General features: G+C 37.7%; 1 protein-coding gene across 2 annotated transcripts in view; it reads left to right on the top strand.

Moving 5' to 3' along the window:
- The first annotated feature begins 3,169 nt into the window (after positions 1-3,169).
- The window catches only part of CUL5 (cullin 5), a 34,104-nt gene continuing 11,421 nt past the window's right edge, over positions 3,170-25,852 (top strand). For both annotated transcript variants that reach the window (XR_012994419.1, XM_076328182.1), the window contains exons 1-11: positions 3,170-3,402; positions 10,173-10,282; positions 12,634-12,733; positions 14,129-14,305; positions 17,381-17,522; positions 18,594-18,739; positions 18,816-18,896; positions 20,084-20,177; positions 23,521-23,651; positions 24,422-24,529; positions 25,146-25,210. Coding sequence is in view for 1 of the 2 variants with exons in the window: in XM_076328182.1 (XP_076184297.1) it covers positions 3,379-3,402; positions 10,173-10,282; positions 12,634-12,733; positions 14,129-14,305; positions 17,381-17,522; positions 18,594-18,739; positions 18,816-18,896; positions 20,084-20,177; positions 23,521-23,651; positions 24,422-24,529; positions 25,146-25,210 (1,178 nt within the window). In the remaining variant the exon portion in view is untranslated. The remainder of the gene's footprint in view (positions 3,403-10,172; positions 10,283-12,633; positions 12,734-14,128; positions 14,306-17,380; positions 17,523-18,593; positions 18,740-18,815; positions 18,897-20,083; positions 20,178-23,520; positions 23,652-24,421; positions 24,530-25,145; positions 25,211-25,852) is intronic.

Genomic DNA, 25,852 nt, shown 5'->3' with positions numbered 1-25,852 from the left:
GGTTTGTGCATAGGGTCATCATGACTGTCCACAGCAGTGATAAACGAGGCTTTCCCGCTGAAGGAAAAAACATAAGTTTTAGTATCCCTACTGAATATATCTAGTTTGACTGGAGAGGAGTCTAAAACTGACTAACTGACCATCAAAGGCTTTTTTCCATCATGGACTAAGTGAAGATTAGAAGAAACTATATATGCCTTATTTGTGCCATGTGTTTCAGGGCATTAGCAGAGAACATAACAGCACATATTTCTCTCTGATGCAACTCATTCAAAGCCAACAGATTTGTGCCTGGAATCAATTCACCCCGAGACATCTAGGATATTATGCATGGTATTAATTTCACTGATCATCCAAATCTTAATGAGCTGTTGCTTGCCAATCACTTTGAACCCATGGACATCTCTGGGATTAAGTGTCATTCACTCTGTCTTTTACAATCCATGCAAGGGATATAAAACTGTAGGCCAATGTAGTACCATATACTAATCAATAATTAATATCTTCATTACCATCAGAATTTACTAATAATCCATTTGCAATAGAATTAAAGCAAATAAAACAAGATTATGTAACACCGTGTACTTTCAAAGCACCCTGAAGTGGTACTAAAATACCGCAAAACCTTGAGGCTCACAGATGTCTTTACTTCCCAGAAAATTAATGCACAGATCTTTAGAAAAAAATTACAGTCATTGTGTCATGCAAACCGAGATGCACATTGTTTTTAATATCAGTAAAAAGTACCGTTTCCTTGTCCCACTGTTTCTCAGTTGTTCAAGTTCTCTTTATTCCTTGACTAGCTCTACTCATAACTGCTGCACAAGGGCATATTTGGGCAGGATGCCAGAACTCTTAGACTCAGCACTTTCATTGCTGACCCTTCCACGCCAACCCCATAAATGTTGCAGCAATGGCTGCTGGGTACCTAGGAATACTTAGAACAGACAAGACCGTGGAAGGTACTGAGATACTGCTGTGTCCCGTGTCCTCTTACATTTTTGTGGCAACGTTTGGTAGGTTTGCATGAAAAGTGCAAATATAGAGAAATCCATCATTTCAAAACATAGCACTTTAAAACACAGCCCAACTTCATTTAGGTTAAACGCTGGCTAAGCAAAATTTACAATTATAACATTCTAATGATTTGCGTTGTGATTTTGTACTCTAAGCTTTTCATCGAAGGGAACTGAGGTGAAGTTCTCTATAGTTAGCTGATTTTCTGGCTGAATGATGTCTACATTATTTCTCAAAAGCAGTTTAAAAACATCACTGTATTGTGGCATTAATAGCAAGCATATATTAAAAAAAATAATAGATGCAATAGAAATTGAAAAGAACAAAAAATCTCAAATAATTGGAAATAATCACATTTTAAAAGGGTTTTGGGAAAAGAGGATAAATCAGTTCATGGAGTAGTGGCTCCCAGAAATGACTGCCTCCATATCACAGTTTATAGAATATTTACCTGTATCTCAGCTTCTCTGGTACTTACATACCTGTAACGTAATATGCAGGCTGTGGAGCAGAGTGGCTGATGCACAGATACACAATGCACACATTTTACTGACCCTGCTGGAGGCCTCGTAACTTCAGCACTGTTGTAGAATATATATGCAATGGACAGTATGTAATACAATTTGATCTATATTGCATAATTATATACTATACATACAACTGTATAACTGTATGCATTATATGTGCCATGAATACTGTATACTTAAATATTTATAGTATAGAATACACAATATCTGATAACAGCAAAGAAAAAAATTATAGACTAATTGAAACATTCAGAAGCTGGAAATGTCAAAATAGGAAATTATTCAGTACCTCCTTTTTACTTCTCAGTTAAGAGGCGGCCTTAATATGGGTATCTTAATTTATTAAGTTAATAAGGCTGCAGGCCATATTCAGTCAGCATTATCAAAACTTCCATAGCGTACAGATTTGTTGAATATTTTATTCCACCTTTTCTAACACTTCAGGGTCCCAATGCTCTATAATATGAATTTATCTTCAAATCGCGCCCCTCACCCTACGCCCCAGGAAGGACGAGGGGAGCACTGTCGTCCCCAGCGGTGGGCGGTGTGGCCGTCCACACAGGTGACGTGCAGCAGGCCAGGCTGAATGGGTGGCGTCAACTCTCAGGTTTCCTAACCTGTGAGAAAAGCTGGTTGAACTTTTCTTCAAGACATGTTTTAGATGAAGGCTAAGCGTTTTAATAGAAAAGTAAAATTCTGCTTCCTATAAATAAAACCTGAAAGTTTCCAAATCCCTCCTAAAAGGTACCTAACCCCACACATTTCTTACTAAATAGAAAATTTGTGAAGTGAAAACAGTTTGGCAGGAAGAGTGACCGCTTAGCTGGAGATCTGGGCGTAGGGAAGTCACCTGGCTTTGCAAAATAGGGTTTGCGCCCGTAACCGTGCGGTGCTTTCTGCCGTAAGCGCTCCCACCGGCCAGGCGTGCGGGAGGCTGGTGCGGTGTCACCTGTGGCCTCGGAGGGACGGGGACGGTGAGCCGGGGTGGAGGCCCACGCTCGCCAACCTCCGTCAAGTAAGGAATAGATTTATTTCTCTGCTTATAAACCACATTATTCAGTCACGTTGAATTCGGTTCTCTGTTTATGTGGCGCAACTTCATGGGGGTTTGCCAGGGAGAAGGTACGGGGGAGTAGAAAGGAGAAGGAGGGGGTTTGGGCGGGGGGTGTCTCTGAGGCGGGGATGGCCGCGGGGCCGCGAGGGAGAGCAGCCGTGCACAGCCGCCGCCCGCTCGCTCCCCGGAAGCTGCCCGGCGGCGGCCCCTGCCGAAGGGGCTTCTTGCCAGGGCCCGTCCCCGCGGGGCCGTGAAGGCAAAGCCCTCACCGCGGCGGGGCGGCCGGCCCTCGGCGGAGACGAGCTCGGCAGCGAGCGGGAGCGCGGGGCGGGACAGGACGGGGTGGCGGGGGTTCCCCCGCGCGGCGCAGCGGCGGCGGCGGGCCGCCAGGGGGCGCTGCCGGCGGAGCCCGCAGCCCGAGCGCCCGCGCTTGGCGGCGGGGCCGGCTCCTCAGAGCCGCATCATGTGGGCCGGCCCCTTCCATGGAGCCGGGGCTGCTGCCGAGCGCCTCCTGGGCGGACGCCGCCATGAGGCTCTGAGGGGCGGCTGCGTGCGGAGGACCCAGCCGGTCGCGCTGCGGAGCGCCCCGAGCCTGGCGCCGACCTCGCCCCCGGGCAGGGGAGCCCAGCGCTGCGGCCGCTGCTACTGTCGCCGCTGCGGGTCCGGCCGGGCGGGCGGGCGGCCCGGGGCCATGTAAAGCGGCAGCGGCCGGGGGGAGCCGAGCCGAGCTCGGGGAGAGGAGCCGCCGCCGCCGGCCGGGGAGGCCCCGCGGGGGGGATCATGGCGACGTCTAATCTCTTAAAGGTGAGAGCGGGGCCTGGCCGGGCCCTGCGTGAGGGGAGAGGCGGTGGGGGCCGGGCGGCCGGGGCTGCCCCGCCGCCGGCTGGGCCCTGCGGGTGGCTAGGGCGGCCGGGCCGGGCCGGGCCGGGCGGCCGGCGGGGGCAGGCCACGGGCGCCGCTCCCCGAAGTTGCCGTTCCCCAGGCGCGGGGGGGGCCGGCGGCCCTCCCTCAGGTGAACGGCTGCGGCGCCGCGCTCGGTGCGGGACCGCTGGCCTCGGCCCGGCCCGGCCGGTGGCCTCCTGGCTGCCAGCACCCCCTCCCCCCCGGCTCTTCCTTCCCAAACACGCGTCGTTGGGAAACAGCGTTGCGTCGTGCTGTTAGACAGGGCACGATGTCGTCCCTTTGTTTATTTAAGAAGACCTAGGTAGACGGAAAATGAGTTTTAAGTGAAACAAAGAGTTGAAAAATGCCTTCGTGGTGGGCAGGTGTCGTTATGTGGGTTGCCACCGTATTCCAGCTTTTTTCTTAACTACAGTGTTTCAGCAAAGTCCTGGAGGCCTTTCGCTTACATTAAGCAGCTTTGCTTTTGTAGTCAGATGTTTTCAAGCACTTTCCCGGTGTTTGATGACAGATGTCAGTCACCCCAAGCTGCTGCAGATTTGAACTGAAGTTTTCAGTGTGACAGCCCAGTATTTGAGCTCAGGACTGTCTGTCCTGGTATTTGCGGCATGTGTGTGGAGAAGGCTGTATGTGGCCTTTGAGGCCGTGCCAGCACATGGAAGACAGGCCTACTTTAAACAACTGTTACTAGTGCCTCCAGTAAGTGTTTCTAGAACATCAGTGTAGTTAGGGTGAAAGTAGGCCTTGGGAAGGCTGTCTGCTTAACTTTATCAGTTAGCAATTTAAATTACATATAAATATAGAAGTATACATGTGTTCAGCTCTATGTATTACAGTTTAATATGGTTCTGAGAAAGTGCTGCTTACATTTTAGCAATCTGACCCATTTTGCATGTATAGATTTGGCCTGAAACTGCTGGTTGTATTACTCTGAGACACTCAGTGTGAAGAAATGAGAAATAATTGATAGACTTGTTTCTTCCTGGTATCCAAAAAAAGGTTTTAGTATTAAAAAGATAATTTTTTTTAAAATCTTTCTTGAAATTGAAATGTAATTGAAATGAATTTTAATTAATTTCTCTATATTTTTTATGCCTGAGTGGGTAGTTAGATTTTTTTTAAGCAGATAAGACTTAAATAAAAATCTAAAACTGAAGAATCCAAGAACACTGGAGAAAAAAATAATGTCCCATAAGAATAAATGTGCTTTTTGTGGAAGAGCGTGGCTTTAGAGAAGGGCTCAGACAGTTTATCTGCTTGTTAATGTTTTAGTCCATCTCTTTGCTGTATGTTTGAGGATCTCTGGAAAGACCAATGCGTGCTTTGATGAGGTATGTGGTTGTATAGCCCATAGTAGATAGAAGAAACATAGGCCTATGAGATTTGTCAGCGTTCCACTTCAGCTGTTTTGAAAGAATAATAGGTGTACGGTAAGTGAAAATAGAATCAAAGGCCTTGATTCTGCGAGATGACTCTTGCTGAACTGAAGCCTTTGTGTTGGCTAGTGATGTTTCTGCAACTGGCCTTTGAATCGTTAATATTTTATATTGACAACAAGATACATACGCACAGTGCGTTTTAGGAAAAATGCTACAGAGATACCTATTCTAAAATAGGCCTTTCTGGTCACTTAGAGTGTTTTTAAGCACTATAACTTACTAATTAGTGAGTTTTCTAAAGGCAATAAAGTATGAGTCCTGCATTACAAAAGGAAAGATTATTCAGTGATTTGACTTTGTTTATAATGACACAATAAACCAATGCAAGGATTGGAACTAGATAAGGTCTTTTGTTTCCCAATTCTGCTCATCAGAGTGCTCTCAGAGAAGCAAACTGTTGATTCCAGGTTAGTGTTAATTGGCAGTGCCTCATGCCATTTGAGGCTATGAAACATACTTCTGCTTTAATGTTTAGGGAAAAAAAAGCAATGTCTCGGCACAGTAAAAATCCCTGGGTAAGAAAGGAGAGGTTTTTCCATATCTTTTCCAAGCAAGCCTGCATAATCAAATCTAAGTTGGGTTTAGGCAGGTCTTGTTTTTGCTAGGATAAACAGGAACTAAGAGTTTTCTCTGGTTTTCCCCCATCCTCGTTCAACTTTCTACATAGTTGAGAAAATTAAGTGAAATATTGTTTTCTTGTTCTTGTAACAGGTACTAGCTGAATTCAGATCTGACTGGCTGTCATAATTTTAAAGGGCATCGTTTAAACTCCACTAGTGCATCATTTTCCTAATTGTAAATTATTTTTTTAGTGAGAAGCATATTCTCAGAGAGCCTTCTTTAAATGCAAAATTAGAATGACCAATCATATGTTGAATCCTGGTGAGATACAGCATATCGGAATGTCATGAAAATATTGAAGTACTTAGTAAGAGAGAGCCGTTACATGGTAAGCTAGTGTGTACCCTACCTGTAGCAGAACTGCTCTCCCACGTTGAGGCCATGGCTTTCCTGTAGGTGACTGAGCCATTATTAGGTGAGTCCCCTACAGTTTTTTCTCGCAACGTAGATGTGACTCTGGCACTTTTAAAGTGGGGTGCTTTGTTTCAGGGGGTGTGTTGGACTTGTAACCTGTTCCCTTTGCAGTGACAAGATAGTCTAACCAATTCACTCACATAATGTGAAGATACATGTGTTTTTCTGCAGTTTCTGGAACAGAAAGCACCTCAGCTTATTGCAGCACAAAGAAAACCTGTAGCTGTATCCATGCCAGCAGATCTTGACACTTCTGTAGACCTTTACTGGAGCTGCCAGCAAATGCAAGAGTCCATCCTTGCAAGATGAATTGCAGCTTGAGCCTGGTGTTAGGAGGAAAGAAGCAAAGAAAGCAATAGATTTTCTGTAGACTTAAGTGAAATAAGAAAACATTATTTACCTTTGTATTGGTTTCAACTATTTTTTTTTTTTTATGCCTCTGTCACTGACAACTAGAAACACAGCTGAAGTTTTTGAATTCTTTGACTTAAAGTATATATTTCCAGATCTGTATTTTAAGTTTGTCTGTTTCTTCCTGGCTATTTCCAATTAGGATATCCTTAAGAAGCTAGGGAATGTTGCACACTAGTTAGTTACATAGCAATGTAACTAATAATACCTATAATACCATAATACCCTATGGCTATTTTTCTGCTTTGTCTAGTAACTTTGGCACAATCATTACACTGATTTTTTTAGAGCTGCTGGTAGCAGAGATTAATCAGACAGTGAATTTTCATGCTTATTTCAGTTTAGGACCTCATATTTTATACTTCATCCCTCTGTGAACTAGCCTTGAGAGAGAGAGAGAGAGAGAGAGAGAGAGAGAGAGAGAGAGCGCCTGAAAATGGTGAAGTAGTAAAGATGAAGATGTTACTCATATGTAGATAAGATATACAATACAATGTAGAGGATGTTGCTTTTTTACAGTACTGTTTAGAGCATCTGTCAGAGATCAGGGCTGAATTTGTATGTGGCCTGAAATATATAGAGTACACAGTAAAGAGCTGAATGTCCAAATAGACAATTCAAGGTTCAGAGGGACAGTAGCATGGAGGTCTTGTTATATTGCCTTGCCATGTTATATTCCACATTTATTTAGGCCCTTATACCATATTCTGTGCCTGCTTCTGCTGCGCTTTTCTTAAACTTGCTTACAGTTAAGGAGAGGAGTTTTGTGTTATCTGATAATACCCAAAATCATGAAAACTGGTGAGTGGAACAATTCCACTTGCATCATTGTACTAATTCTACATAACATCCACCAACATAGTCTAGGAGGTTTTTTACCTGCTATCCTAAAATACTGTGTTTAGGTGCTCATGCATAGAAGTGAAGAACAGGAAAAAGTAAGTTTGAAGAGTAAGGTTGTAGTATATATTTCAATATAGTGTGTGAAGTATATATTTCAAGTAAAGTTTAGTGTTAAAATGGAACTTTAAATCTCTGTGGACAAATTTAGTGAAGTGATTTTTGAAACAAAATATTTCATAAGTGGAGTTATTTTTCAAAGCATTAAATTTTGAACTCCTAGAATGGTTACTTAGGGTATGGCTATCAATCGTAATCCATGTTTTCAGAGAAGATTTGATTCATAAAGGGTGTGACTTACCTTCCTACTTACCTTCCCTTGGGAACTGTGGTTTGAGGCAACAAGCTTAGAAAGAAGAGTTACCTGGGAAATATTGCTTAGAAATTGCATAGGTTTGCAGGTGGCTCAACAAAGTGGGAAATGGCTTCCTCGTGTTGTCTGGGTCACTGGTGTATGTGTGACTTTGGTAACAACTATGAATTACCGCTGTTTGACCTCCTCTTCTACTATAAAATTTGTTTTTCTCGTACACTAATAGGGGTAGTATTAATGAATGTGAATGACACACAGTAGGTGGTATTACGCACCCTTTCTACTTGTAATTTCAGTACAAGAGTGTAAGATTAATGGCCATGGAAGCCTGAATCTATCTAGAAGATGTTGAATTGTTTATTGAAATTAAAGAATAGTTTAGTTGAGTGGGATTTTTAATCCATTAATTTTATTTCCTCTTCTCCTTAATTTAGGAATAAAGAAGGAAGTGTAAAAAAAAAAAAAGTTTTACTCCTATGTATAGGAAACAAAGTTCTAAATTTTCCTAATGGCATTTTCTGCCAAGCTTTATTTGGGGAATTCTTTTTAAGTAGGTACATGTTCGTTACAAGTGGACATGCAGTTTTTACAACTGAAATGGAGTTTTATGTGTGCTTCTTAGCATGAACTAGGTAATCACAATCTAAATCGTGTAAACACCAGTGTTTGCAATTTTCCATCCCCACCATGTTTTACAGTGAAACTAGTCTTATTCACAAAGATAGAGCATTTGTGTTTTATCTTCAGCTGTTTTCAGTGAAGGGCTGAATTGCACTTTTCCAGAATTGCAAAACAGGCTATTTACCTCTTCCAGAAAACTTATGGGATCTACTCTGAAGTTTCACTCCAAAGGAAAACTTTTGAGGAAGTTAGTTTTACTTATTTTATAATGCCTTTTCTGGAACTTCTAACTGTTCAGCAGCTGGTCTTTCAAGTTCATTATCCTGCAAAGAGGGACTGGGAACAGAAATACCTGCGAGTAGAAACTAATCATTTTCACGGGAATAGGAAAGATTAGAGCAACTCATCAAAGGTTAGGGAATAATTGTAAAGCTAGCTCTATGTGGGGGAAGCATGTAGTTGATGATTTTCAAAGATGATGAATTCAAATTATTTTTTATTTATTTTTTTCTTTACAGTGGAAGAGAACAGGCAAAACTGTCTCTCTGAATTGGAAAACAATTTATTTTTCTATTTTTTTTTCTATGTTGAAAGAATTCTAAACTTTATCGAACAGGGAATGCTTCTGTGAAACCCATATTCTGTACCTACCGCAGTGGTTTGATAATGCTGTGAGGCCTCCAGGTGGTGTTGCTGTAAAAATAGTTACTGTGATGCCTGTTGCATCTTTATAACTTGAAGATGAGACATCTTTGCACTTAAGAGCAGCAGGGGATACAGTTTCCAAACTGTGCTTATTCTGAGTATTAAATAACAGATTTAATTGTAAAGTGCCATGTAGAAATTAATCAGAAGGAGACGGTTGAGAGAACGTGGCGTGCTGCTTGTGCTTGTTTGTCTGAAGAGATGTTAGTGGCAGAACAGTGCATTTGTCAGAATTTCAAGTAGTTTATTATTTGCTGTATTTGAAATGAATTGTGTCAAATGTAGTATTACTAGCCAAGACAATGATCTCTTCAAGAGTAAACACTGCAGATAACTCAACCAGTAGTCTTTCTGCCACAGAACTCTCAATCAACATGTTTTTTTAATTGCGGGTTTTTCTTTTTAAAATGTGGAGCTGTAAGCAAATAGGATTACAACATATGCAATAGAACTGTTATTTTTCTCTTACAGTTTTTTTTTTAAATAATGGAAGTCAGCCTGTATATTACAGTGAGATTTTTCAGAATAATCAGAATGATATGGGAGCACTTCATTTCTTTAGCTTTCCTCTTAATTTACATCGTAAGTTTGAAAAAATTCACCTTGGATTAGATTTTTCAGCACAGTGTAAATCATTTTTATCTGCACCAACTGTAGTCTTGGCCGTCAAACTGCCTATGGCCAGTTAACCCACAGGAAGGGAGTCTGTGATACAACAGCTCCTACATTACTCTGCTTCCTTCCTCCCTCTTTGCTGCTGATGCCAAATGCACAGTGGAGAAAAAGGGTACGTGGCAGCATCCACAGGTGCTATTCCTGATTCCTGGCTGCCATTTTGGTAATGGTAATTTATTCAAGACGGGTTTGCAATTCTTGCCTCATGACTTTCATTGCATGTATCTTGGCTGGGCCGGTGAAGCTGACCGGGTGTCATTCATGTTGTCCGTGTATAACTCCATTAAGAGGTGAAGAACACTTGCTAGAACTTGTTGCATTGTAGCTAATGTAGTGAATAAAGGAAGAAGTTGGCAATCTGCTTCTCTAAGAAACAAATAATAGCTCTGTCACTTTTTAAAATAATACTTACTGTGAAAAGTGTTGTTCAGCTATGGTGTTGTAGGTCAAATGCTAGCTTATGAGACAACTCTGAGAAGAAGATATTTTTACATTAACCATAGAAACTGCAATCCTTAAAGATAACTTTAAATAAGAAACTGTTTTATTAACAGTAACTTTTTTGCTCCTTTTAGAATAAAGGTTCACTTCAGTTTGAAGACAAATGGGATTTCATGCGCCCTATCGTTCTGAAACTTCTTCGTCAGGAGTCTGTCACAAAACAGCAATGGTTTGATCTGTTTTCGTAAGTAATTTTTTAGTATCTTACATCCTTTTGCATAACGGGAATACAGTAATGGTACTACTTCTGATACAGAAGTCACATATGACACGGTCTATGTGAGAACACAGAACAAAAGTACTAGTTGAAGTTTTATGAAGTGGTAAGTGCACCTACATTACTGTAAATTTGCAAAAGTAGAGTTTTGCTGAGGTTCAGATCTTTGCAAATGGGATGGAGAAAGAACGGCAGAGCTTTCGACTTCAGCTCATCATAGTAAACAAGTTTTGTACCTGCCCACAAAGCTTTTGTTAGAATTAGAGAGAAAATGTTTACTGCTTTGGCAGTAAGTTCATTTAAAGGCAGTTTGCTGAATGTTAACATTATTCTGATTTGAATGGCTTTCTTCTAAAATAACTTAAGAATGCTACTGAAGTAACAGGGTAATGCAGTTTAACTGGTATAATTTGAATAGTTATATACCCTAAGAATAATATATATCATATTTTTCAGACAGTGTTTGCATTACTGTACTTTCTATAAACCCTGCCGTTTTCCTCCTTCCAAAAAGCCAGAAGCTGCTTCCTGTTAGGTGATGATTTTTTTCTTAAAATGTATCATGTGACCTTTGCCAACATAATGCGGAAGTGAGTTACAACATATATATTGAAAGTGTATCTAAAATAATCTTTGTCTCAATATAGTTATTTTCCCTCAAATACAGTTGTAGCTTAAATCTGCAGTCTCTCCTTCTGCTTTTTAAAATCTGTCACAAAAGTGTTTTTTATTTAAACACAGCCTTGTTGCAGTCTGTATCTTTATTGCTCTTTTCGATGAGGACGGTGCAGTGATTCTTTTTACACCCATCTTGCTGCACCTGTCACACTTTTCTGCCAACTGAAAGGAAAGGTAGTTTATCATGTAATGAGTTTTAACATCTTACGATGTCATGGCTATAGTAGTTGCCAGAAACATGGTGTAGTTAAGGTACAAATTCAGTTCTGAGTCATTGCATTCATTTTTAATAGCTAGTTCAATAATTCTGCATTGGTATTGAAATTTTCCATGTATTATTTTTCTTGTAGCTGAATTATTGAATAGAACTTAAGTAACTTTATGGCTAAATTAAGGATATTGAGGGAAAGGATCCCGCTCTCCTAGGTTCCTATTTTTGGACAGTGGTCTTTGTTAAGCTTTTTAATAAAAATTTAAAATCTGTAGGTGTCTTCTAACGGCCCTTTGAGAATAATTATCCAGTATTGCTTTTTTCACTGCTGTCAGGAAACAGTGGCATTCTAAATACAGTAACACCTTTTCTGCATGTGAAAGTTGCGTAAGTCTCACAAGTTAGGTATACCTCTGTAATCCTGGGCCAGCACCTTTGATCTGTGTCAGAGGAACTTTTTACCTTGTAAATTTTGTCTTTTCAGTTAAACTAAAAAAGATGCTTTTGTATTGAAATAACTGTATTGATTTAATAGGAACAAAGTCATACCTTTAGATTATATAGTTGCTTTCCTGCAAAGATGTGGCCTTATTATTGAAGGGAGGAAGAAGAACCAGAGGAAGGTAATGAGTCAAAAAAAGGCTTGCTAGGCCACGTTATAAATGATGTATGGTTAGGAATGTAACTTGCTTTATTTAGTCTCTGGTATGGAAAGAAAATAGGAATGAAATTACACTTGCTGGTCTGTCAGCTAGGAAAAACAGGAATTCATTTGAATGTTGGTTAAAACTTATTAATACAATTTTGCTTTGCGATGCTGTTTGGTAGCTTTTCTGCAGTAGGGTTTTGCTTTGAAATGCTACCACTGTCATGAAATGTTTAAGTGATCTTATTAAACTAATTAAAATTACTTTTAAATTACTTGATGCCCCTAAGCTCACATTTCTCGCAAGGAAGGTCTGTTTCCTTTGTAGCACAGGGTTGTTGTAGTGCTTGGATTGTGAAACTGTGAGTGAAGGCTGCATGTTAAGGAGAGTATTTTAGAATAGTATCATCTGAGTAGTAATGCTTCTGCTGGCAAGTGATTTCTGTCTTTGTCAAAGAAAAGCTTTAAAAATTGTCCTTTATGCAATAAGGATTATTGAGTAGATACTGAAAACAGAATTGGCTTCTACATCTCCTTCTTGACCATAGCCTTTTCCTAGATAGGTTGCTGTTACTTGCTTCCAAGACTTTCTTACAGCTTCAGTCTCTTCTCCAAACATGTTTTCTTGCATCATGTGTCACTGGGATCTAGCCGTATATTGTTTGACAATAAAAAGTGTATTAATTTCTTAGACGTACTTAAATTAGGACTGTTTAAGCCTCGTATATTACAGCATTAAACTTTGAGTAGCTGTTACTAAAAGATGGATAAATTGTTTTCTAGAGATGTACATGCAGTTTGCTTGTGGGATGATAAAGGTCCAGCAAAAATCCATCAGGCTCTGAAGGAAGACATCCTTGATTTTATTAAACAGGCACAAGCAGTAAGTTTTTAACATTTCATAACTTCTATTCATATCGTTAGGAAAATAACCAAATTGTTCTGACTTTCATTGGATCTAAATGGATTGCTTTTAAACAAAAATTCTGTGATGTTCTGGAGATCATAATTACCCTGCAAACTTCTATTGACAAAAAGAAGACTTAGCCTTGAGCATTTGCCTTGGCTCATTGTTTTCTCACAGTCCTTGAAACTGGGGTGGGCGATGATTTTTGTGTTATATTAAAAAAAAAAAACAACACAAAACACAGCATTATTTTTGTTTATCCAACAATACTTATGGAATCTTCTTCCACTTGAAAACTTCCTGAGGCAAAATTTTCTATAAGAAATTAGTCTGAAAAAAATTTTGTTTGTCTAGCTTCAGTGCTATGCTGACATGTTCATGGATGGCTTTAAAATAAGCCATATGTATGGCATACTAGAAATACATACGTGCTATCAACTCAGCAAGCTTAGCTGTCCAGTTTTATGGGCTTCCCCCCAAACGATTGAAATCATCAGTAGATTCAAAGGAAATGTTTGTGTTTGTAAAATGTATAGCAAAAGATGTTTCCTGTAATAAGGGGTTTAAAAGAGGGGGTTGTTGTGAAATTTAAAAAAAAAAAAAAAAAAAATCCCATGACAGAGGTTTGGAAAGGAAAAAATGAAAGTATAAAATCTTTCTTCAGTGAAGAGATTTACACCACTAAGGCTTTGATTAAAAGAAAATAGTTTCTTATATAGGCCTTTGTATAACCAGGCATATAAATGTTGATTTTTAAGTTCCATCAGCTTGCTTGCTTACATGCATAAATGCTGTGCTGAACTGGGGCCTTTGATATGGTCTGCGTTGGCTGTTGTTTGAGGGGCATCTTTTTAGGCACTGTGATAGCCATTGTGCAATGTAGTTGTATTTTCCAGGCATTAATAAAATATACATGTTAACTAGCTGTCTGGGTCTAAGGAAAGGTTAGTAGATGCCATTGAATTAAACTTTTCACTGTATAGAATATAACATAGTCCTTACAGGTTTGTTTGGTTTTTTTTTTTTTTAGATACTGTTGTACCACTACGTGCCTTTGGTCCAAAGGTTTTAATCTTTTTGACTTGCAGATTATTTAAAAGGAAAAAAAAATGGTTCATCTGGAAAATTTAAATGTACTGACTACTTGTTTGCTGTTACCTTTCTTTACCCTTTAGAAATGGTCCATATGCCATGAGTTTATAACTACTGCCCTAAACTAAATGGCACTTAAATATGTAGACTTTCTTATTCTGATATATCTGTATATTTGAATTTTATATGGGGAGTTATTTTCAGTATAAGCAAAGTCAACCCGTACTTTGTGCAGAAAATTGTTTATAAATTACCTCCTCTTCTCCCTCCCTCCTCCAGAGAGTGCTGAGTCATCAAGATGATACAGCTTTACTGAAAGCATATATAGTGGAGTGGCGCAAGTTCTTCACGCAGTGTGATATTTTGCCCAAGCCATTTTGTCAACTAGAGATTACTTTAATGGGCAAGCAGGGCAGCAACAAGAAGTCTAATGTAGAAGACAGTATTGTTCGAAAGGTAAGTGATAGGTATTAAGAGTTTTGTTGCACACTGTTCTGCCTACAGTAATAGTACAGAAGGGATTCTATAGCTGAAGATGAAATTGCACCAATCATGTAATATGATGCATCACTTTGCTTCAGTGTGAGGGTCAGAACAACCCTGCAACTTTTTTTTTTCTCTCCACAATAATTTCACTCTGTTTCTCCAGTTTTGCTTTGGCTATTAACAGTTTTGTTCAGGTGATTAAAGCATTTCTTTGGGCTTTGGGTTTGTTTTTTTTGTGGTTTGTTGGTTTTTTTTAATTATGACTTGAATCTTGGGGCGGGAGGCAGTTGTAAATTCACCTACTGTTTCTATACTTGTGAGTAGCAAGTGTACTTATATATACAAGTGAGTAGTTTTTCTACTCCTAGTTTATTTCCCTAGGCCAAGATCTTAACTGGGGCACATCTCTGCATTTTATAAATGACCAATTAAATACTGTCATCTCAAGTTAAATATGGCTATTGATCTTCTAATTTCCACTTTTTCTTCCAAAATGTCAGTCGTATCAATGAAAAGGTTGGACATGTAGTATCTTGTGAATATGATCTTTTTACTATTTCATATCAAAGACCTAAAGAAAGTCTAGGGGTTTGAGTATGGAGTGCTCAGTGTTCTGGTCCCATGAATAATGGTCCTTGAAATTGCTTTAGTCTTTTATTATAAGAAAACCGGAGCATATCAGTTGTAAAGTGTTAAGTCCTTTAGTTTAACATCATTTATTATCCCTTTTCATTGCAGAAAGTATCTGTAGGGAAGTAGGGAAATGAAATTTCTTTAGCAGTCTTTAATTTGGTACTGAAGATCATTTTAACTGTCCCCCTATCTCCAGGATGGGAAGAACAAAATAGTTCGAATGCATTACTTTGGGCAAGGTTTTTTTTCTTCACCCTCCTATTTTGACATCTGATCCTCTATACTTCTTGAAGAAAAGGAAGAGAGAACAGCAGCAAAGAGAGGAATCACTATCTCAAGTTACCTTTGTTTTCATTGTTTGTTGGAGAAAGCATGTGATCTTATTAGGCTCTCCAAGATCTGGCAAACCTGAACTCTTAACTCTGCTGTATGCAGAAGGCAGGAGAACTAAGAAATGAAACAAAAAACAAGGTGGAGTGGAAAAAGTAGTGGTGTCTAACAATTTAGATTTTGTTCAGGACTGAAGCTGATGGAGATGTGTCTTCTCTCTCATATGCAGTCCAGTTAGGGCCATCTCATGATTGGGTCATCAAAGCCCAGAGTCCCCAGCCCATCTTATTATTTCATATTCACTGCTGAAGGTCACTTCCTGTTTCTGGCATCATTCTCTAGTTTTCTGAAAAGCACCTTGTGAAAACTTTTCCCATGCTTGAGAAGTTCTTCATGTAGTCACCCAAAACAATACATGTGTTTTCCTTCAAATATCTCCATAAAACTTCCTTATCCATAATGTCTAAAAGCAGTTTGACCGTGACAAAGCTGTTAATGTGCCTGCCAGGTTGCTTGACATTATCTCACTGTTTTCTTCTCCGTTTTTCACTCATTTCAGCTCTTGTAAACCAATTCTATAATTGTACAGTGCAACCATAATATGCATATCAGTAATGTTAAAATAATGAAAAAAGTAATTGAGGAAGCGTAGTAAAACAAAGCTTTGCTTCTAAGAATGTTCCAATGTTTTGAACAATAGTTCCCTTCCAACACATGACTTAAGTGTCAGAAATGGAAATTTAGCTGAAATTGAGAGACAGTTACGAAGAAGTTAAGAATAAAGGATGGTAAACTTAACTCTCTCAAAAGGATATCTGACTTTTATTAGGTGCTTGCTGTGTTAAAATCTAAAACTTACAAAGCAAGAATGGAATAAGACCATCTAATCTTTACTATTAACTTTGCCATACAACTGTGTCAAGTCATCCTAAGCTCATTTTTAGTAAGCTTATTCACAATCATGAGGTAAAGTTTGAATTGGTAAATGTTACGATTCCAACCTGCTTTCCACTGCCAGTGTAGACTGACAGTTGGTATGCTTAAATTACATTCATAGCAGTTACTGTCAAGTTTGAAAATACTGTAAGTTTGAGCTTTCTTCTAAAGCAACAAAATGGCATGAGTTGGATAGAAAAAATAAAAATTACCTTTTAAGCTTTGGCATAATTTCATTAGGTATTCAGTGGCAGATAGAAAGAGCCAGATCCAGTGTCTAAGGGCAAAAAAATGACCACAGTAACTTGAGTTCTAAAGCAAAGTAAGATTTTTAACAAACATGTAGCATGCTTTGAGTATTTACTGCTGAACAGCTGGTGGAGCTTAGGCGGACATAAGTATGGCCTGGCCTGCCAGTGAGCTTTTCGTGTTGCTCAGCTTCAGCGTGTTGGGTCTGGTGATCAGGTGTAATGCAATACATTTGCAGCAGTGTCAGTAGCAATCACCAAAAAAAAAAAAAAATCACACACTGGAATATGATGGGACCCTTTGAGTGTTGAGGATTTTGTTAGGGCCTTCCATAACTAATTTTAAAACTTTGCAGTGCTTAGATGAGGTTTGGAGTTTTTTGTGAATTATATATGCATTACTTGCATATTGAACTTTCGTGTTAGATAAATATAAAGCCATCAGGTTTTCTTTCTTTACATAACTGTGGTGTTAATTGAGTTTTTGGTTTTGTTTAAGACTGAGCCTGCCAAATAGTGAAGTATATTTGGATGTTTGGCTCAGAAGTACCCCCCGATACTGCAACTCCTGACACATTGCGCTGCTGGAAAAGTTACTTGAGCGATTACTGAGAACTGTAGAAATAACACAGAATTATGGAATTAATACCTGAATCAACTACTGCTTCCCCTAGCTGTCCAGTTACATAAAGTAAGCTTAGAATGTAAGCTAAACATTATTTCTATAACAAATTCAGAGCAAGATCAAGTTCCAAGGTAGCTGAACTGCTGTATATAACCTGAAAATTACATTATAAGTTGCTTGATTTCTGTTTCTGATCTCTTGTATTTCTTTTGCATAAACTTAGGTCTGCGTGTACCTTTCTGACAGCATTTTTTTTTTCTTCCTGATACACAGCTCATGCTAGATACGTGGAATGAATCCATATTTTCAAATATAAAAAATAGACTTCAGGATAGTGCGATGAAGCTAGTTCATGCTGAAAGACTAGGAGAAGCTTTCGACTCTCAGCTTGTTATTGGAGTTCGAGAATCATATGGTATGTCTTGCACAGACCAATCTGTTGCCTCCTCACTTTAGTAAATGAATTTTCATCATACAAAGTTGACAATCGTGGTGGTAGGGTTGGAATGATTATCTCAGCATTTTGTATTGATTTTGTTGTCGTCGTTGTGGTTGATATGTGATACCAATTAAATTTGGTTTAAAATCTTTAACTTCTAAATTATTTAGCTCCATTTCAGTTACTGAAAAATCTGTTCCCAAAGAGCAAACTACTTTTTGACCTCTTAGGGTTGCAGATATAACCTTATGTCTGTGCTCCTTTCCGTACTGTTTCTGATTCTGCAGACAGTTTGAAGAAGAAATGCTAAATAGGCTGCATCTAAGACTCCCAGTCTTAATTCTTTGCAAAACAGATTGGTGTATGTGAAACTTCTGTGACATTTCACCATTGCCTGCCTCTTCTTCAAAGCTCTGCAGCCTGTTGAATTAAACTTGTGGCTAATACTCTTTCAGATGGCTTTATAGATGTCCAATTCTAATATTTTTTTAAAGCATATTCCACTTAAAGACTTTATTTATTTATTCTTCTGTAACAGTTGAGAGGAAGGTGGAAACTTTTTTCCAAATAGTGCAAAGCACTGCTGGGTAGCAGTAAGCTCACTGTCTCCATTCTTGTAAAACAGAAAAAAAACAATGCGAAAGAAGTCTAAAATGAAGGCATTGGGATTCTAAGAACAGTGTCTAAGAAAAGCTGTTTGCTCAGTGAGGTGAAGTTTTCACTTTATTAGGCATTGTGCTGAGGTTTCTTTTTTTTTCTTTCCAATTTTGCAGTTGTATGTGTATTTCTGGTTACCATGTTTGAATATCTAAAATGCTGGAGATAAGTATGCAGTTCTTTTCAGTTCCCTGTAGTTAATCTAAATGGTTTTGGAGCAAAGACTGGACAATTTTGGTTACCTTTAGGATCAGAGTGTATTTATAGGATACTTAAAATTGTTCAATGGAACCTTTTAATACAAGACTCACTTTAATGAGAGAGATTTGCTTATTATTAGCCACATAACTTTCCAAGATTTGAGAGTAAGTTTGGACTTTCTCTTTGCAGTTAACCTTTGTTCTAATCCTGAAGATAAGCTTCAGATATATCGGGATAACTTTGAAAAGGCATATTTGGATTCAACAGAGAGATTTTATAGAACACAGGCTCCTTCTTATTTACAACAAAATGGTGTACAGAATTATATGAAATATGTAAGTAAAAATTCTATTGTAACTTTGTTCTGAAAGTGTTAGTACTTAAAATGATTGCTGTTCTACTTTTGCACAGGCAGATGCTAAACTAAAAGAAGAAGAGAAAAGAGCACTACGATATTTAGAAACAAGGCGTGAATGTAACTCTGTAGAAGCAGTAAGTATAATGTATAGAAAAATTGATGTATTTTATATTTATACAGTATTATTATATTGCAGTTTTGATTTTTGTGTGTGTTACAGTATTACTTGGTAGCAGTAGATTGATATGAAACTGTTGATTTTACGTTTTTTAGTCATCCATTATATTTTTTTCTTGCAAAAAATCTGGCAATTTACAGTTTTTACAGATGTTTTAATAGTAAACAGATCAAAAGTTCAGATTGAAGGGCAGGTTTTTATTCAAGTTGATTTTTATTCTTTCATTTTGAGTCAGGTATCATTTTTTTTTCTTGTGCTTAACAGTGGATGAGAATAATGTTTGAAAATAAGCTGGCCAATCTAGTAGGTAGAGGGTTTCTCAGTGCTCATTTAGAATACCTGAAAGAGTTATTGTTCATTGCAATCAAAAGGAGCAATAGAAATTCCATTAAAACTGTTCTAGATTTCCTCTTAGGCTGAAATATGGCCATTTAATATAAAGGATGTTTTTTTCTTTTCTTCCTTCCCCCCTTTGAGTGATATTTTACACAGTTCAGATTCTGGAGGAAGATTTAACTGCAATGAATAGTTCATAATTGTCTGTGTTGAAATTAGTTCAGGAAACAGGTTATTTTAAATAAATACCCTTTAAATCTGAATTTTCTGCAGTGGATCAAAATGTATTTTATGCATTTGTTAAATTGTAAATCACTCATTTTGCAGAGCTATAAATTGTAACCCGTATAAAGAGGCTGACAAAAGAGAGATGGTCGTGATATGTACAAGCAGTTTCTGTTCTAGATCTAGCCATAGTGTCTTGTTCAAACCAACCAGCCTGGTCCAAATAGGGTATGCTGGAATGAGAACTATTCTTAGCTCTTGGATGTATACTCGGAAACTAAGTAGGGTAGTTGGTGTTCCAAAAGCGATGGCTCCCTTGAGAGAAAAGAGGCGACAGAAATATTAAGCTCATTAGTGGTTTGGAAGAGAGTTTACCACATTTACTAACCTACACATTTTGAAGAAATATCGTTTCCTGTATAGATTTTATTCAAACTACTTATTTATGAATTAGTGAATGAATTAATATAGAGCACAGTTGTTGAGAACAGGCTAGATTTTGTGGCATGGCGAACTTGAGACAGATCAGGTGTTGGTGTTCAGGTGGCTAAATGAGCTAATTCTGTGTTTAATATGTTTCAGCTAATGGAGTGCTGTGTCAATGCCCTGGTGACATCTTTTAAAGAGACTATTTTAGCTGAATGCCAAGGCATGATCAAACGAAATGAAACAGAAAGTAAGTAAAGCTTCAAGAATAGTGCAGGATGAACTCAGCATCAACTGCATAAAAATAGATTTGTTTGTAGTTAATATCAAATTACTGTTTTTAATAGATGGTGACAGTGTTTCGTAGATAAAATTGTCTACATGTAATATTCTATCCCACAAAAAATGACCATCATTGGTTAGTATTTTTTTATATCGTTTCTGAACTCTGTATGTACAATACCCTAATTTGAATGACTGGATAGCTCTCATCTTACTTGAAAGAAAAGAGTATTTTGTGCTCTGTTTTCTTTATTTTTTCCTACAACTTATTTTCCTCGTGTTGACCAACTCTGGTAAATGTTGCATGTGTCTTATTTTCTATTTGAATAGTTCAGATACAAACACTCCCCCTTCATTCCACCCCCACTACCCAGCTTCCCCCTGGAAAAAAGTGAAGCATCTCTTTACAAAGCTGGTTTTCTGAAAAGCAGGGAGAAATCTTTCTTATTCTGATTATTAGTGCAGGACCAATAAGTCAATGAACAAAATCTCTGCAAGTTTTATAGCCAGTACGTCACCGTGAGTATTGAATGTTAGCTCTGCATGCCTTCTTAAAGTTTTCAAAAGTTTTTTTAACTCTGCTGCCATAAATTGAGAGGTTAGTGTGATTCAAAAGTCTTGTGTTGGTCCTGTATGATAAACCAAACGAGGTAAGTCATTAAAATGTCATAATTCGAGTAGGGAATCTGAAAAAAATAAAAGCTGAAATCACAGGTTAATTTTTTTTTTTTTGAAGTCTCAGTATCCTGAAGCCAGGGAATATTTACTAATGTCTATATGAAGTTTTCATTTCTATGCAAATGGGAAAACTGTTTTATGACTTAGAACAGTGTAGACAATGCTCACTTCTAAAGCTAGCATTTCAGAAAATATTTGACCTCAAAACTATGTCATACTGATCTGTTCATCTAGCAGCATGATTTCTGGCAGTAGTCCAGAGCTAAATCTAGAAAGCCACCAGACTTCTTATGAGTATATGTTACAGCCTTTGGGTGAACACAGGAGGCTTATTTAAATGCAGAGCTTCAGAAGGCTTCATCTATAGCATCCAAAGCATCTTTCTTTAGAAACTTGTTGAAGTATTCACACAGTCCTCTTTCCTTGCGGCTACATCTGTCCATCTGATACTGCTTGGTTGCAAAATACTTCCATTTAGTATATAAGAACTCAAGCATCTCTTTAAAATCTTCTTTTTTTTTTTTTTCCTAGACCTACCTACGCTGTTTAAAATGTTTTAATGAAGGATACAGGTGCAGATGATTAAAAGTTTACTTAAAGACTGGAGTGATACATAGTAATATATACATCTGATGGTATCCTCTGCTGTTCTTCGCTTATGCATATCTCTTTCTGATATTATTTGCCCCAAAGAATTTCGTGATGTTTTCTTTATATTAAACAGCATCTGACAAAAAAGGGCTGGGTTTTTTGGCTATGAGCTGGGCATTACTGTAAAATACTCTGTTACATTTAAGTACTTAATATTTACATGCCATGCAAAGGAAGGCAGGCATAATGTTTTCCAACTAAAAACTGTCAAAGATGTCATAACTTGCAAACCCTCTTTGGAATTGGCTTAGTGCGTTTTTGTTTGCTTATAGTATTGGGGATGGGGGGGCCTAAATTTTATTCTTGAAGTACTTCATAGCAGAAATAAAAATTCACAAAAACTTGGCTTTTGTGAATACAAAATGAAAACAGAACTTGTTTAAGTGCCCCAACAACTATGATAAGGGTTTCTTTACCTTTCAGTGTCATAATGTGTTCTGAGAGAAATTCTAGTGAAATGTTCCTTTTGGTTTTGTTGTTTTGAAATATGTCTTTGAAGAATCTGTTTTTTTCGGGTTCCTACAGTTCTAGGGATGCACCTGAAGTCTTCCTTTGCCAATGTTTATTAGGAGAAACCAGTGAATTTTTTTTCTTGAATTATCCATGCCATCACTAGTTTACAGAAACAGCTGTAGAACCCTTTAATAGATCTTTTTGTTTCCTTTTTTCCACCATCTCTTCCTCCCTCTCACCCTTTTTTAAAGTACAAATGAAAAGATCCAGTAAAAGTTGAGTGAGCTTTTTTGACTTACCGTATGTAAAACAGTGCTCCCATCACTTAGAGTACATCTAAATTGCACTGAGAATACTTCTGACTCCATTTTTTTTCTGGTTCTTGAAATCCCATTGTGAGTTGTCTTTAGTAGCGTTGCAAGTTCTTGTTGAAGGTGGCAGTTTCCATTCTTTAATTTGCATTGTTACGTTTTAAAAGGATTTTTTTTTTCTTCTCTGTGCATTGCTTTTCTATTTGGTTCTGCAACAGTTGTTGGGATGCAGAAATTGGTAACATATATTTCATCCTCAGTGGTGACAGGATCTTGATGTTGCTGACAAAAGTATTGCGGAGGAGAAAACAAAGACAGGGCCTCTGGCTTTTGTCCCCTTTCACAGTAGATACAGCATTGAGGAGCTAAGCAAATCTATCAATTTTTATTCTATCAAAAAAAGAATCAGAGTCCATGATCAGTTTGTTCTACTTCATTAAGCAGAGTCCTTTGCTGTGTTTAGTTCAAATCTCTGGGGTCTCTCTAAAACAATCTGGTGGCCTTAATCCACGTGTTCCTTTGTGGACAGCTTTGTCAAGGTGATTATTGATGTTTCAGTACCTTTTTTTTTTTTTTTTTGGCAGTGTTGAAATACATTCACAAAAAGTAGACAAATAAACCATATCAGTTTTTTAAGTTTTTGAACTGGTAACTTTCAGAAAAACTAAATAAACTTTTTGGGAAAACAGAACAGAAAAAATGCTGTTTACTTTAGTCAGTTTTGGTTACTTTAGAATTTGGCATGCTTTTAATTAAAACATTGTAGATGGTATTGGAAGATACAAAAAGACAGCTCTGTTTAACTTAAAAAAAAAAAAAAAAATCTTGAATCCATACAATTTCCTGCATAAACTCCTGTAGGCTTCCAACTGAAATTAGAATCCCATTTTTGCCAGGGATTTTAAGGCAGTTATACTGAGAACCTGGACTTAATCCAAATTGCCATTGACTTTAGGGGTTTTTATTCAAGCTTGTGATATTATATGCATAAGCAAGTATTACATTGCAATAAATACCTCTTTTTGCCTTCAGAAGAATCTCCTTGTGGGACCAGAATTAGAACAGTATTCAAAACACCTTTCCTTTCAAGGGATGAATTGGATTATCTGTTCTTTACATATTCGGTGTTCTATTGAGATATCTCTAGCAGAAATGCAGTGTATTTGTTTTTTATACAGGTCTTTGACTGGTGGCTTTATCAGTATTTGTATCTTTCAGAGTTGCATTTAATGTTTTCACTGATGGATAAAGTTCCGAATGGCATAGAGCCTATGCTAAAAGACTTGGAAGAACATATTGTTAGTGCTGGACTTGCAGATATGGTAGCAGCTGCTGAAACTATTACTACTGTAAGTGTATTGTTTTTTAATAAAGTAACAATGAAAAAACAACTTTGCAGAAGTTATACTCTCTAATTGTGAGACATACATATGAATGGAAATAATTTTTGAAGGTTTCATGTTTAAACATCAGATTTTAATCCACTGAAAGATTTAAATGTCTTTAGAATAATTTTTTATTCCTTATGTTTTCAGTTGTAGCTTTAAAATGTGAATCCAATTTGTAGTAAAGAAAAAGTTATAAATTAAGTGCATGGGATACTTACACGGTAGGATTGTGTTAGCATCTTAATTAAAAAGGCATCATAATTTTTTTCAGAATTCTGACTTCCTGATGAGATTTGAAATTTGCTTTCAATCTAAGAGTGGTTGTTCACTGTAGAAATTAAAAGTTTTTTTCCCCACTGTTCTTTTCAGCTTTTTATCATCTTTTTCTCTGGGTCTAGAAGGCCTGAGTATCTGCAGCAATTAGGATGTGCCTCTTATTGGTCCTTGAAAACATTTTTTAATTTAGAATGTGTTATACAATATCTGAAAGGTATTTTTTTTCTCTGTGTATGTATATATGTTTGTATATTGGAAATACTGTTCTGAAAGTCTGTGTTGAGGCTTACATGCTGTAGAGCTCTTCAGTACAGAGAATAAAGATAAGATGCTCATTCATAGTATGCAGGCTTGAGAATACTACATTATTACAGATCAGGGAATTACATGTAAGCTCACGCTGAATTCTATGCAGCCTCATTTTTTTATTTGATTTTTCGCCTCTTTAACTTTAGGATTCTGAGAAATACGTAGAGCAATTGCTCACACTATTTAATCGATTTAGTAAGTTGGTTAAAGAAGCTTTTCAAGATGATCCAAGATTTCTCACTGCAAGAGATAAGGTATGTGTTTCTGCTGATCACTTGTTTTCAGTTTAAGAATTCTTGTAATTCATATTATGATGTCTCTGAAATCTTTGTGCCCATTCCCTGTTAAATCTAGAAGCTGCTCATACTTTAGTAAATATGCAGACTAAAATATCGATGAAACTTACTACCAACTGATTAGCTTTTAATTTGTGTTGTAGTCATGCATAAAGTTGCATTTGTGTTCAGCTTTGTAATGTTGTAGAGCACATCAGAAGATGATCTTTGTGTGGAGCCCCTTAACGTCTGATTCAGCAATATATTTATGTTTAGAATTTACTACATATTTGGCTGTAGTAAGTCTCATGACTTCAGATATGCAACCTGCTCCATGCAATCCCTTCCTAAGTTGTTGCTTAGAGGAAAGTAGTATGTTAATGCAAAAGAGGAAAACGCAAAACATCAGTTAATGGGAAATTGAGTCATAGGATTTGAACTCTCATATTGAAAATCAAATCCGCAAACTTTGGGCTGATAAAAAAAATCTGATTCATTTCATGTTACAGTAATCTAAAAAGAGGGATAAAACTTTTGTGATTCTTTATGTTAAAGAGAATTTGAGTGAAGCACTAATAATCTAATTATTTTTCAGGCGTACAAAGCAGTTGTGAACGATGCTACAATATTTAAACTTGAATTGCCATTGAAGCAAAAGGGGTAAGCCATATAAACTTTATGTGAATCAAGGTTTTTAAATTGTTAAAGATTGAGCTTCTTTTTTAAAATATCTCTTCAGAAAGTAACACTGTGTTTAAAAGTGCTTTGTGTTCTTTGCATTATGGAATTTCAGATTGCTTATCAATCTCTGGTAAGACACTCTTCACGTGGCAGTGGATCAGTGAATAGCAGCCTGTTTAAACTCAAATTTATTTGTAGTAATTAGGAATCTATTCTTTTATAGTAGATTAATGAGTCAATTTGTTAGCTGAATTTAATAATACCTTCCTGGATTATTAATTCCATAAACCTGAGCTGTATAACTCTGCCACAACTTCAGTAAAAGTCCTGGGGAAAACTGAGGCAGTAGTCTTCATGGGCATAACTGTGGCTGATTAAGGTGTAACCATGCGCAAGCTGTTTACCACCTCCTCTTGTGCCAGCTGTGAGTGTGACCTGTCTGGGTGTTACATTTTTGTTTCAGTGCAGGATTAACCAGGTTAGTTTAAACAACTTCCAGTAGATTAAGCAGACCTGTGTGGCTGAAGAAGAAAAACCATGCTTACGGTAGCCACTCTGCTAACTCAGCCAAGAGGAGGTAGCAGTCAGTTAATTGATTGTTAACATTTAACACGTGATGTG

The sequence above is a fragment of the Aptenodytes patagonicus genome, chromosome 1 (genome assembly GCF_965638725.1).
Source record: "Aptenodytes patagonicus chromosome 1, bAptPat1.pri.cur, whole genome shotgun sequence".
NCBI lineage: Eukaryota > Metazoa > Chordata > Aves > Sphenisciformes > Spheniscidae > Aptenodytes > Aptenodytes patagonicus.
This window is presented reverse-complemented; position numbering and strand designations above follow the sequence as displayed.